At 46.3% G+C, this 14,322-nt stretch overlaps 3 protein-coding genes across 3 annotated transcripts; 1 reads left to right on the top strand and 2 right to left on the bottom strand.

The window, feature by feature from the left end:
* Window positions 1-2,787: 2,787 nt before the first annotated feature.
* AOL_s00006g517 (uncharacterized protein) lies at window positions 2,788-4,020 on the top strand (the record flags this gene model as incomplete). The annotated part of the gene is made up of 2 exons (XM_011119826.1): window positions 2,788-3,484; window positions 3,593-4,020. 2 exons carry the CDS (start codon window positions 2,788-2,790, stop codon window positions 4,018-4,020), a joined length of 1,125 nt encoding a protein of 374 aa, XP_011118128.1.
* A 1,884-nt stretch (window positions 4,021-5,904) lies between these two features.
* AOL_s00006g516 (uncharacterized protein) lies at window positions 5,905-10,287 on the bottom strand (the record flags this gene model as incomplete). Its single annotated transcript, XM_011119825.1, has 1 exon — window positions 5,905-10,287. One exon carries the CDS (start codon window positions 10,285-10,287, stop codon window positions 5,905-5,907), a length of 4,383 nt encoding a protein of 1,460 aa, XP_011118127.1.
* A 1,504-nt stretch (window positions 10,288-11,791) lies between these two features.
* On the bottom strand, window positions 11,792-13,139 carry AOL_s00006g515 (uncharacterized protein; the record flags this gene model as incomplete). The annotated part of the gene is made up of 4 exons (XM_011119824.1): window positions 11,792-12,117; window positions 12,208-12,410; window positions 12,535-12,689; window positions 12,741-13,139. 4 exons carry the CDS (start codon window positions 13,137-13,139, stop codon window positions 11,792-11,794), a joined length of 1,083 nt encoding a protein of 360 aa, XP_011118126.1.
* Window positions 13,140-14,322: the final 1,183 nt, after the last annotated feature.

Here is a 14,322-nt window from a genome sequence, read left to right as displayed (position 1 = left end):
CTTTGACTAGCGCCGCTGGGCGTGCGGTTTCGAGACGCTATATGAATTATCTTTCCAAGTCTTCGACATGATTTGGCTGTTCTTCTGGTATTAACTGGATACCTTGTTGTGAAATTATTATGGGACAATGCCGACTGGAGTCACAAGGTTGAAGCTCGGCACCTGTCTTAGTATAGCTAAATATCTGCTAAGCCCTTAAGATCCTGGACTATGGTACTGACTTTTTCACATTCGTCAAGAACGTCGATGAAATAAGGAAACGACCGTTGATCGAGCGTAAAAACCGCATTCTTCAGAAGGCTTCTGAGGAGAGGTCACCATTTTGACCTTCTAGAACAAGAACTGGATCTTCGAGGATGGTTTGGAGATCGGGATGCCCTTCGAGGAGCTGAAGCTCCAATCCTCAACAGAAGCCGAAAGCTATAAGGCCGTTACAAGCCAAAGCGTCTGGATTTGAGGCGATAAGGCTGTACTCTGACAAGTTATTTTCTTAAAATGCATATTGAATTTTGCTTTACATGTTGATGGGGTGTGTACGACAGTAGAGGGATGCCTTTAGATATCGGTGTAGGGCGCGCATGCATAGCAAAGTAGTGCCGTTTGACCGGTGCTAAAATGTATGTACTAGCGCTGTTCGAATACGTATCGTTCGTAGATAGCAACGATACCATTGTAGTCTAGTGTCTACAGCTGCGGTCGCAGCGGCAAATCAGCTGGTACCATGATTTAGAGGCTCCTCTATCAAGCCTAGATTTTCCTGCTAGTTTTATCGGGGCAAAACTACTGAGGATAATTCAAATTATCTTAATTGTAGCTTTTTGGTGTTTTTCGCTGGGTATTCGAGATGGTTTGGTTTCAAACGTTTCTCGGGCCGAATAAAATAATAAAGAGTGTCAGAAATAGTGCATGCTTCGACTGATGGACAGCAAGGAACTAGTTGGTAGTGGTGCTTTTGTGTTTTTGGGTATGTATAAGAGTAGTACGTAGTCTCTAGCCTAGTGTTCTTAAGACGGAGGGTGATGATTGTGTAGTGCAACGCTGCGGGAGTAGGGACATCGAACAAAGCTACGTCAAATTAATCCACTTTATATTTAAGATACCACATTTGATCGTATTTTCTACATGTACACTTCTAACGGTATATTGTTTTCTTGAGTAGCTACTCTTTAAGCTAGAATTTTCATTTAACTCTTAGTATTATTACCTATACTAGTCTTTCGGTCTATTGATCAACATAATCTGTACCTCGATTTCGCAAAGGGGGACACCGCCTTTTCGAGCCTCAGTAGTCATATACTTGAGTTATCGTTACCTAAATAGCATACTCTTGAATTCATGAATCATTAAACACGAAGTTTACTTCACACTAAAAAAAAGACCATATCTCCTTTTTACTAGCTCGAGTACTGGTGGTTAGCAGAAAATATAAAGTGTTAGAGAAGGAAGTTAGAAGTTGGTCCTGATGGTCTCCTAGTTTACTCGCTTGTGACGACTAAGGATCTTCTTGTTACCTTGTTTCGCGCTATGTAAAATCTGAAAGCTGAAAGGAGTCTGCTTACCGGGGAATATATGATCAAGTATCGGATTTGGGCATTCAAGTATCGGAAGGTATATTTGAATCTTGGATTTCCTGACTTTAATGTTGAGCTCAAAATGAAGTGTCGATGTAATAGGCCCTTACGGCCCGGAGTTACAGACTTTCTATACGGAAAGCAGTCTTTGGAATAGGTCAACAAAGATTGTATACTTGAATATTCGTCAGTGGGGGGGCGGAGCCCTGTGCCACCCTTATATTACTCGACACCGCCAATGCATCAATGTTTTCGTGTTGGTGTAGTTTTAAAATTGGTCGCAGGTTGATACAACTTTTCTCAACTTGGATCCAGATCCACGAATCGCAGACGAGATATACTTATGTTCGGGGAGTTTTGACACTCCGATTGCTTTCGCACGCGTAGCTGTTAATTGTTAAAAGAGTTTGCAATAACGATAGAAAACTTTTGTCTGGCGGGCTTAGAGCATCATGTTGTCTATATCGATATATTGGAGCCGTTCTAGGTGCTCAGGAGGCTGACAACAAGGCAAATCCTCAGTCTCATTCTCGCAACTAACTTCATCCCCTGAACGCATGAGCTGGACCGAAACGGCCACATGGGAAGAGGTTTCATGGCAAGCCGTTGGGTTGGCCACGTTGGATTCGACGGTGAAGAAACTCATACATTTACAACGTTTTAATTTTACAACATATTACACAACGCATATTACAAGGTCAAAGAGGCTGAGGTAATCCTACACATACCTAGGTATATACTACTGAAGCGTGCACTTAGCTATAGATACTTAGATATCAACAGGATTTCTAACAGAAACCCATCTCTACATCAGGTATCAAGAAGATATTATGAATTTGGGAAAAAGTAAATGCGGTTCCAGAGCTACAGTGTGATATGCTCTAAAGTTCGGTTCCGCCTCCTATAACAATGTTTAGTTTCGAGACTACCAGAATCTTTCGATAGTGTAAATTTAGGCACACATACACCTTAACGTAACACGGAATACGTGGCGGTTTGGTGATGCTGACGAAAAGTTTATAAAAACCTAAGCCGTTATTTCGCGGTTCCCATGCCCGCCAACGACTAGATACCTCGCTCCCCCCTCAAGCACTGCTGATATTATTAAATATCGGTGCTAATATTTCGTTTGAAGTGGCTGAACTGGCCTGGGACAAAGAGATATTTATATTACCTCCTTGAATTTGATTCACTATTATCGTATTTTCGTATAACCATGTTGACTTCCAGCATGTTGAGGGTTAGGGAACCGAGATATGGGCACTTTGTTTTCCTGATCTTGCTATTCGCACACGGGGTCCCGGCTACATACATACCAACTACCGTACAAAACAGTACCAATAGTACTCCAGAGGCGACTGGGACGCAACCTAAAACTGATGTGCCAGTGGCAACAGCGCCTCCCTCCGACTTAGGACGAGCTGGTCTCGGCACTACCACCCCCCCTGATTCCGGCGCCCTGAATTTGACGGTGGCTATTGGTACCCCTAACTCACTTGACTCCCATGAGGGCCTCAAACTAAGCGATGAAGGTAATAAAAAGCGGGTACGCCCAGGCGAAATGTTGCAATCCCAGTTTAGGGTGGTTTGCAGCGCGGCGACCGAGGTATTTCGCATGAACCCGGATCCGGCTGCATATCCTCGTTTTCTGGAGACCAGGAGAGGCGAAAATTTACCAACTCTTGCATCCCGACCTAATTACCAGCAACAAGTAGCGAGCGGGACCCGATCCGAAGCTGCCGTACGACAGTATATACGCAGGGTTCTGCTTGGCCGGTGTTTGCGTTGCAATTGTGATCAGGCAACTGGCCAGCTGATAGCGAATCCAAGGCCAAGGGCACCCGGTAGCCGAGCGCCACCTACAGGTTGTCCGCCCGGTGATCAAATGCCGGAGATATGTATGAGCTGGTATAGTAAGTAATATTGCAAACTAGGGGGTTCTATTTCGTATCCTGTGATAGTACAAGCCATTCAATCAAGAGATAATTTCTAACTCGCACTATTTCAACATACAAATATAGATTGTCGCTGTCAAGCTATGGTTTCCGAATTTGGGACCCGAGTTGCAACTGCACCGAGACCAATGGATGGCCCAGAGTTAATTCAAAATCTAGTAAACCCTGTCCCCATGCCTAGTGCGGCAGGGCGTACGGTCCCATTCCAACACCTATTAGATGCAGTAAATATGGCTATTGCAGCGGATACCCTTGATGAGCTCGCAGATTCCCAGGACCCACCACTTTATGGCCCTGAAGACCTAGATTATAGGTATGGCGGCCCTTCAGGAGGCAAGGGCAAGGGCAAGGCCTGGTTCTTCGGCGGTGGTTATAATCCCTACGGCGATGGTTATAATCCCTACGGCAACGGAGGGGCTGGTTCTGGCTCTGGCATTGGGCTGAAAAAGAAAAGTGAGATAGAGCCACCGTTGAATGAAATCGAGGAAAGTTGATCTTGCAATAACAGCACAACTGGCTCTTATTAAACCTCGAGTGTCGAGCGTAAATCAGCTTTTGTCTACGCGATAAATAACCTTCTTGATTTACCGGCCTAATTTCTTAGCTGGGACAGGATCCAAGTATCTGGAAGCAGAGTATTATAATTTTACTTCAAGGTCTGGGTACGAGACAAGCTGTTTCGATAAAAGCTACATCTCACATGTGTAAACTTAAATATTTTGTTTGGGCCATTCTTTCCATCTACTCTGTGCGCCAATTTTATGAATCTGACTTAACTACAACAAACTCCTTCCTACTTACCACCTTGTACTTTGGTCTACCTAGCTTCCAGGTATAGGGCGTACTGATCCCCATCATTCGATACGCTAATATAGCAGCTATACTCGCATTAAACAAGTCTTAAAAGTTTTCAATTAGAGGCATTTGGGTACATATTTAAATATATTTGGATCTAAAAAAGTCCTGAATTAAACCGACTACCCCCTAAATATATGAGTTCTGTAGTTGGATAGCTATAGGTGACACAGGTTTTAAGTCTATTGACATCGACACGCTTCTGCTAGTACCTTGATGCCTGGCATCTAGATATCTAAAAGCCATATTGGAAAGCTCCACGCCTGTTGGCTTTCAGGGTTTGCTTACGAAGGCCCGGGAGATAAAACTCCGAAGTACACAAAGTGGCTATGATACTCTAGATATACAGATTCAAGAACCCTGCATATTGGGTACTCCGTTTGAACGGAGAGAAATATCGAGCGGTTTCGCGGGATTCGTGATCATGGATTTTGCATAAGCTTCTAGCTTAGCAAGTATACCTTTTGATATATAGGCTTGCCGTGAATACACTTGAGGCGTGTGAGCACGTGAGTAAAAATAAACCGAACCCATAAATCCAATGAGAGAGACACACCGATTGCTAACGTCGCGTCATAGCTGACGGTCGGGATGATGATGGCATGGGTTGAAGGACGCAAGCCTGAATGGAAGAAATGCGTACCCACATAAGCTAGCACGCAGAAAAGTGGGTAAAGGGCAATGCTTGTTATGCGGTATCCTCGAATCGAGGCGTTATGCGGAATGGAAGCCCTCGACCCCTATGAAACGCAACAGATCGATTTGGTTTCGGTGTTGTGTTGAGATCGGTGCACAGCCTGCTTCGCATCATTTTTAAATAACACTTAATATTGTTACTTTCAGTGTTGGATTTTGTCTTGTATCAAAGCGCTTCGGCACGCTGTTGATGTCGCAGAATGATACCATATGCAGTGCTAATTCCAGGCCCCATAATTGAGCTGATGATGTATAGGCACGAACATGCGGTTGTGCCCCAGCCGTCACAGGTTTCTTAGTGGAGGGGTATTGAAAGTCTCCCCAGATAATTGTTGGAGAAAGTGTGTTCTTGCCGTCGAGAACTTTGAGTTCGATAGGTCTAGTGGAGTTCGATTGATTCGACCACGAGTTCTGACAGTACTGACGTTCCTGAATTCGGTCTCCAAGCCGATACATCACAAATGCCTTCAGATTACCTCATTCAATAGCTCTTAGATACTATAATTTGAATCAGTCTCGAATGTATTGGAAGATGTTATACAACGCAAAATGGTCTTGCCGACATAACGTCACCAAGGATGAACCAATCAAAAGCAAGATTCGACCATAATTGGAAATACAACGTCACAACACTAGATCTTGCTTTCTCTACGCTACAAGAGCCCAACGCTTTGTCTTGACTCTCAGCTGCAGTTCCAGAGCCTCGACACTATTCCAAGGTGGGAATAACCCGTTTAAAGTGGGAAAAGAAGGAAAAATAGGAATTGCCATTGGAGCTACTTGAACAATATTAAAAGGGAAATCGACTCTAGCTGTACTGTTAATTATTAACTCGACCTCATGATAGGTTTTTTCAGCTGCAGATATCCTTCAATAGCAGTATACGGCCCATTTTCAAACCCCGGGGTAGCGTCCACCTTTGCAATCCCCAAGCTCATATATGCGGTTGGATCAAGGGCATCTCCACTATCTGAGCCTTTGCTTTTAGCGGATTGATTTTGAGCTTCAACTGCTGGATCGATATATGGCTGTAACCACGCCCAATCCGCTTGAGATATGGCGGGTATGCCAACAGAGGAACCAATGCTCTGCTGAGCCGTGGACCATGAATAGTCTGCAGCTAGCTTATACTGTGGATTATACACAGGGACGTCGCTTGTAACTAAAAGAGGCCCCATATGGAAGAACCCTGTCATATTCTTCATAGCCTCCTGCCAGGTCCATGGTGGAAGCGTCAGGGCTTGTATAGGGAGGATGCTACTGTAGGCGTGTATGGGAACAAATGGGTCGACCATGGCGCCAAAGACTGACATATGCAGCTGACGGGCAGCTTCGTAGGAGCTAGCGTCCTCTACGTATTGGTCTGGATCTACGTACTGGGCTTGGAATGAAGGATATGTAGTGGTATCGATACTCTTTCTCGGGTCCTTGGTTTTATCATATGTGGTATTTTCTTCGGGCACTTCTGTGAAGAAGGTTTTGATCGTGGCCATCTGAAGCAAGTTGTCCATATCGAGATTTTGATTTTGCTGATCCCCTTCAACACCGTCGAAGTACCCTATCAATCCATCATACATGCGATCCTTATCCCCGAACTTAATCTGAAAGTTATATACGTCCTCCGTGCTGGTCTGGGATGTTCCGCCCTGTTTTGTGTTGTCTCCGCTGCTCGGCTTAGCCTTCGTGCCCGAGTCGTCGCATAGCGTGATACCCGGAGTAAGAGTGTTTAGCTTCGATTGATTTTCATACGGAGCTGTTGCAAGTTCGAGCCACCATCCCATGTTGACTAAAGCGATTGGTCTCCCAATAACACTGTTTAAGAACTCAGCGTAGGCGCTGGGAGCTGGTGCGCTGATCTTAGATGCTCCGTCAAGCATCCAGACAACGGCTTGCAAATACGACTTATTAGTGAGCAGTTGGGCAAATGTCTCCAATAAAGTCTGCTGCCATGTGTTCGTCGTCGTCGACGAATCAGCAGGCGGAGGAAATGGCAACCATGCTGGCGAATCCTGCGTCCCCGATGGGCCCCCAAATCGGATTTCTCGATAGAATTCGCCATCGCTTGTGAATAGTTGAATGCCGCAATCCGCGTAATTGGTCACGAGCCATCCCCAGATAGGATTCGTCCAATCATCCACTGGCTGCCAGCTCAAGACATCGCTCTTCTTAGGGCTGGCGGTATTCAACGTCACAAATGTTGAGTTTAATCGTGCCATTTGGTTGATTCGTGGGGTGACTTGAGCAAACTCGCACTTTCCTGGGTCATCTTTTTCGATCCCATTGACAATGTTGTCTTCTGTAGCCGGTGGTTTAGGCACAATCTGCGGTTCATAGAATTCGCTTAGTATTGGGTATATGCGAGGCCGTTCGTGAATAGCTGGGGTTGGCTTCGCCGCGTGTATTGCTTGACCGAATTTATCAATGATGTTGACTTTTGTGAGCTTAAATTGACCGTGAGATACTGGGTGAAAGGGAGGCTCATTGTCGGATAACTGTACTTGGAAGCCGTACGGAGTTAGGTCTGATTGCGTACCTATCATTGTGAGCTCTGGGATTCCAAACCCAGCACCCTTGTCGAGAGCGTCTGATAGGGGTCTATTGGTTTCTCCTGGTGGTCTGGTATTTGGTTTTATGTGGCTTCCCTGGAGGAGGGTAACTAAGTGGTTATTAAACCCTGAAAGTGGGGCTGACAAGAATTGTAGACGGTACAATTGATTTTTGAGCGCGCTGAGCTTATCACCGTCTTTGTCATCTTTGAGTAACCCTTCCAATATTTTGGCGGGAGTTTGGGAAATCAACTGTTTGACTTTCGCTTGTAATGAGAAATTTGGCTGAGGTAGAATCAAAACCCGGCCAGACAGCTTTCTTGTGTTTGTGAGGATTGGAGCCGGAGGTGGATTTGGTTTCTTCTGCTTTGCACCATCGACTTTCTTATCCGAATCTTTTCCTTTGTTTGAGTCCACTGGCTGTGGCGCCAAATCGCAAAGTACAACATCGCTTTTGATACCATATCTTAACTTGGGATTGGCACGAGCATTTGTTGTAGTTCGTTCTTCAAGCGACCAATATTCGAATGGAACGTCCGTATACTCGACCTCCCATTCTAGGAACAGTGGTAACCATGGTTGAGTTTCCCCCCATCTATCCCTCCAAGGACATTCACTATCTTGCATATTACCATATGCTAAGTCTTGATCGTGATATAGAGGGAGGACTGCATTGTCTCCGACAACTACGTTTGCGATATTTTCCGGCTGTATGTAGTTAAACTCTTTCAGCAGAACGGTAGCAGCATCCTGGAGCTCTGCTGGTAACTTCTTCGCAGTTGCCAACAACGACTCGACATACGCACTTTTCTTTCCTGAGTTCGCTGAGTTCGCTGGGCTCGCTGGGCTCGCTGGGTCGACTACCTCGTTGACAATCTGTGCAGCAATGCGCACTCGCAACTTTTCAAGGAAGTCAAACGGCCAGCCAGATTGAATGCCTCCAATCATCATTGTGGGGTCTTTTTGCTGCGCGAAATGGCTATCAACTGCAGACATTACGCCAGGAATCTTGGATTTCAATGATTCAATCGTTTTGTTGAGCGATATAACAGACTTGACCAGTGCGTTTGCCTTCTTCATGTGCGCCTCGACTTCTGTCTTGGAATCAGACATGGTATCCTTGGTCTTCCCTTCTACGTTACTCATATACGTCCACCATAATGAGAAGAGCTTCCATTTCATATACTTTAGCTTTCTAAGTGAAGCGTCAAGTAGCTTCTGGGTTGAGTTCAGCGTTTGAAGATCCTGCCTTATCTTGTCTAATGGCGGGTCGAGTATCGGTTTCTGACCAGCGCCTTGGCTAGTACTCTCCGACAGATGAAACGCGAGGCCACCTTCGTTCAGAGAAAAATTTGTATTAACCAAAAGATCTTTTGCCTCACGTTGGGACTCGACGCCATCGTCCTGAGAGCGAAGGAGAGCGTGTAAGGAATGGAGACTAGTCTCGAGTTCCTGGACCATGCCCGCGTCTGTTTGCATATGGGCCCGGACGTACGCGAGAAGAGCATCTATAGGTGTTGCACCGATCGAAATTGGTAGATCCTGCGTAAGATGCTTACAGGCATCATTTGCCGGGACGTTCTTAGGGAGGTTTTTGGAGTCCCAGATAACATCGTACATGGCGCCATGGCACAAGATGCGTGCTGAATCTTTCTCGGCTTCCCAATTTACCATAGCGGTTGCGCTTTGTGGACCTAAATCTATTCCTAAGGGTGTCATCCGAGCACTTCGCGGGTCGGCTTTCGCGGAATCAGCTGTGGAAACATACATGGGATCTTGCGCGGGATCCATGTGCCACCCGATCACGTAGTAGGAAGCTTGGGCGTAATCGACTTTCGTCGGAACCGTATTCTTCCCGTCTTTGACACCATATGTGAAGGTGTCGACGATGCTCAGGACGTTACTATTGTGAGGCTGGAAGTCCGTGAAGAGTTGATTGGAGCTGTTTAACAGGCTGAGGACGACACGGGGCTTCTTTGGAGGGATTCCAGGCGTCTCGGGCTCAGTCCACGTGCTGGCTGACTCCTTGTAGCCAATGAAAACCTCGGCTTGGTCATCGATTTTGGCAGCTGCACCTTCTGCAGCAGCAATGAAAGGCGATACGTCTACTTGGAGATCAACACTATCGTTTAGTTGGTCGAGTGTGCTCTTACGGTCGCTTTCGACAATCCAGGCATCCACTTGTGGGACCACAGATTGCATTCCCACAGGCAAGATTGTTGTCATGTCCGGTATAAATCGCACAATGAGCCATCTATTCGGTAGTTCTTGGTATCTTGTTGATGACGGGTCAGCGACAGGAGCTTTCGTCCCATCCTTAGGGTCCTCCGGAATGTTCGGGGTTTGCGTCACCCGTGTCCCCGTTCTGTAAGGCCGAGGTACTGTCCAGTGTACATATACACCTTCTCTGTTGGTGTGCTTCTCCCCAGTTCCCAAGTCTGTAAAGCGAGAATTGCAGTCCGCCGGCGTAACATAGTGAAGATCGGTTTGGTTCAGAATATCGCTTTGAATATAGGAGTCCGTCAGCCGCAGAAACGTATAGTTTGGTTGAGTAATTGGTGCAATCTTCGCCCCCAATGTTTCGTCGCCGCTGCACACGGCGTCGTTAAGGACGAAAGCATCCACCTTCATAGGCAAGAGCAGCACATCGTCGATAGAGGGCATTGTTGTATTCTGCACTGATCTGTGTTGTGTGTCTTTTTTGTCGATAACTATGCTTTCGTTCTGATCTTTCTACGCCGAGAGACGAGATTGAATTGTATATTTTACGGGTATTTACAGCATAGGCCTCATAATATTTCAAGTAAAATATTTTGATGCTGGTTTCTCAAATTTCGTAGCTTTTCTACTCACGAGAGAAATGGTCAGAACCCTGTCAAGTTCGAAAGGTCTGCCAGCTGCATCGAGAGTATCAGCCAAAGTCCTCGAGTCCACACTACTCCAAGAGCCTAACCCCTTCAACAAGTGGATTTACATTAACTCTGCTCAAGTATCTAGATAATTCGCAGTTGTACCGGTACATGTACAGGTGCTTGTCGGGGCTGAAGCATAGTAAACTACGGGACGGTAGAGAGAATGTTCTAACCTCCACTCCGTCGGTTCCATTGCCTTCGTCCATAAGCCCAATTGACCCCGCACGGGAAATACAAAAGCCATATCCTATCAACATCGGCGTCTACAAAATTTCAAGCAAACATGAATGCATAGACATGATGCACCCTGCACGCTTCAATCACATATAATCTAATGGCTCAGAGAAGAGAAGAATCTAGGCCGCAACACGGAATCTGCAATTAACGCCCACATGGATGATCCAGCTAGCCATGGCCAGCCGCATCATTTATCTTAAACCGGCAAATCCCGGTGCACGAAGGGAACCTTAACATGTCGTTTTTTGGACCCAAGGCCGTCATTGGTCCCACGGTCGCCCGGCCGGTTACCGATCCAAATCCCGTGCAGCAAAATCCCTGCTAGCGGCCCCGCATTACGACCCCTGCGAAACTTTGTGCAATCCGATTTTGCAGACTTCATGGTGGCAATTCCACAAAAGTCCACTGCAGATCGAACTAGCACATCCCTCGAACACGGAGAATTTTGCCGAGTGACAAGACCTTCATGTCTCAGCTTTCATCTAAGCATTTGCTTAATTCTGACCTCGCTTTTCTTGTCAGACGTTGACAACCATCTTGGCACGCAACACCATCAAGACAACGGTGCGCAGACTTAATTTTACACCCACGTTCTCAAATCCTGACGACTTGGAGGGGGTTTTTAGTTCCCGAGATAACCCGTCTCACCACCAAAAAGTATTTTGAGGTTGTGAGTTTTGAGCTTTCTTAGGCAGCTATCGTAGCAGCCGGATCAACTGTTGATACACCTTGGGGCTTGTACAAAGTCTCGCGAGCCAGACCCCTTAGGTCACCTTTCGATCCGAGTGCACGACTAATCATATCTTGCCGCTCGCAATATTTCTATACTCTAGAATTTAGAAGAGGGCTGGTTTCGAAATATCCCTCAGAAGCTGCATATACTCGGTTTTGGAATAGTAGATTTAAAAACTCTTAGCTACAAAATAGAATGAAAGAAAACAACAACAAACTCATCCTGACGTCTGCTGACGCGGGTACGCGGCGAGGATACATAGGTTGCGGCATCATTGGGTCCGCTATTATTTCGATGGCCATGGATCTACAAAGCATCTCATAATTGGATTCGACCCGGCGGGAAGGGCGTAGGTGACATATGTATTCCTGTCAATTGGTGACGGACTGGCCGATAGTGAACTGTATTTCAATGGAGTATCTGAGTTCACCGATGTTGGCGCTGGGATGGAGGCAAAAGCCGTGCCTCCTGCCGCTACGTTCGCCACACCAATGATCAATTTCATGATGTTTTCTGATTTATCTAGATAGTAGACCCATATCGCATCCTCGACTAGACATGCTGCGATTGGCGAGTTTGGAAGGACATTCGTAGCTGACGTGATTATCCCATCTATATAGAGCGCAACACATAGTGTGGTTAGAGTTGATCTGATATATAATCGAAGCGATGAGAGGCGCTTGTCAAAGGATGGGGACTTACTGCTTCCTGTAATGGGATCAACCATCCCGATGTTTGAGTCTTTATCACCTGTGATTTGAAAGAACACACAGCGAGTTTTAGCGTCTATATAGACGGCGGCAAGCTTAGAGTACGGATCGGTTTCGACTGTACCGACGTACGGGGTCAATTGCTTGCCGCTGACGTCGTATTCTTTCAACTCTTGTCTGCCAACCGTGTTTGTTCTAGATAGAGAGGGAGGCCTGCATTAGTATGGCTGATTTTTTTTGATCATTCCATATAAAGTCGTTACATATATCTCTGAGATATCTCGTCAGGGTCTATCTCAGCTCCACGATGTATACTGACTTGAAATAGTAAAGCCAGGCGGCGTCGGCGCCGTCACTACAGCCGGCCAAACTTGGGGCATTCTTTTCGATATTGCAGTTCACAGAGTCTACTACCTGGAAGGTAGGGCTGACTCTGACAATCTCTTTCTTGGGAGAGATCCCATAGACGCACAACTAATATCAAAGAATTAAAGTTAATAAAAGCCTGAGCGTCCTTGAACCTACTGGATGGCCCCGGACCCGAACAAGGAATTTTGCACGCACCAATGCTTGGTATACGAAAGATGTGAGAGATGATGGATTCTCGAGGGGACCGGTGCCCTCGGTCGCTGTGTCTGAAAAAGTAGGTTCGTCCGCGGTGCTGTAGTTATTTCGGGCTTGAAGCACGACGTCAGAACCGCCATTGATCCAAAAGGTCAGAAGTTGGGGAACTCCTGTGCTGGTAATTTGGTAAAGTGGATTTATAATAGTTGTGAAGGGAGCTGTCATTGTGTTGACTTTTGGTTTGGGCTTAGGGTGCTGGTCAGAGTGCTGGTCAGAATGCTGGTGAGAGTGCTGGTCAGAGTGCTGGTCAGAATGTCCAGTCTCTGTATTGTCATCTGTTTTCTTGGTTGCTGGTGGCATTTTTCCGAGATGATCAAGAAGTTAAGCGAGAAATTACACAAGATAGTGTTATGGTATTCTTTCAAGTAAGAGGGGTGGATATTCTATGTGATGATAGCACGGAAGAATACCTTGTCCAGGAGAATATTATATCATTAAAATGAATATTAGCCAGCAGGCTTCGATCTTTTAAGTCTGGGTGTTATAGGATGTCAAGGCCTCCTTCCGCAGAACTTTCTGGAATGAACATTCATTTGACGTTAAGAGCTGGGCTAAGATGAAGGCAGGACCGAGACGAGCCTACGATCCGGATCCAATAGGTCCTATCCAGGCCAATCGGTAAGTTTGTCACCTCAATGGATAATCGTAACAGTCGTCTTTCGAGTCGTGAATTTCCCCCAACCTACCCATAGCTGGCGACTCGGATCCTTAGCAATTGTACTCGGTCTTTCGAAGATTTATTGGTGTTTGCTTCGATATGCGCTGTTCTAGCAAGCCTCCAAGCCATCGCCCCAACAGATTCCTCCGCTGTGCGGCTTCGTAGCCAATTAGCAAGTCGTGACTGCTTTCCGCTTGCGTGAAATCATTCATACCCTCGGCGGGGTAACTATATCGAGAAATGTGACGAGAAATGCATATTGTCAAAGTTCGACAGCTCCAGCTGAAGGTTGATTTCACTCAACGCCTGCCTTCAATTGAGATATACCGGAAAAGCTTAATTTAACAGCCAGGACCCCAATTTGGGCTTGCGAGGTCGTCTAGCTGGCGTCCAGCTGAGCTCTGTGCAACGTAGCCTAACTGCTTTGGTTTCGGCGTAAAAATTCAACTGATATCGAATATTCCTCTCACGAGGTTGGAACAAAGGCAAACATTGATGTTTTGTTAGCAGCCTGCAAATCTTGAGTGGGAGGCGTCACGCCCATTTTCAGCTGGGCTGCTCTATTTCGGCAGAACCTGCCCGCACTGGTCACTTGAGCTAGCTTCTTTTGGTCACCTGGGGCCAACCTATTCCGCAGCGCGATCCCTGCACCACGGTGGCGGCCCGAGTTTGTTCCAGGTGTGCCGCCCGCGTTCCTTCTGGCTAGCGAATGTGCGGCCGTGCGGCTGAAGCTCCACACACAGGAAAGAACATTCGGTGGCAATATTGTGTGAATCAATGCCGAATTAATTCGATTCTTAGTGGATACTCTTTGAAGCTTCTTTG

Source organism: Orbilia oligospora, assembly GCF_000225545.1.
Source record: "Orbilia oligospora ATCC 24927 unplaced genomic scaffold scaffold00006, whole genome shotgun sequence".
NCBI lineage: Eukaryota > Fungi > Ascomycota > Orbiliomycetes > Orbiliales > Orbiliaceae > Orbilia > Orbilia oligospora.
Note: the sequence above shows the minus strand (reverse complement) of the source record. Positions and strands in the feature narration are given on the sequence as shown.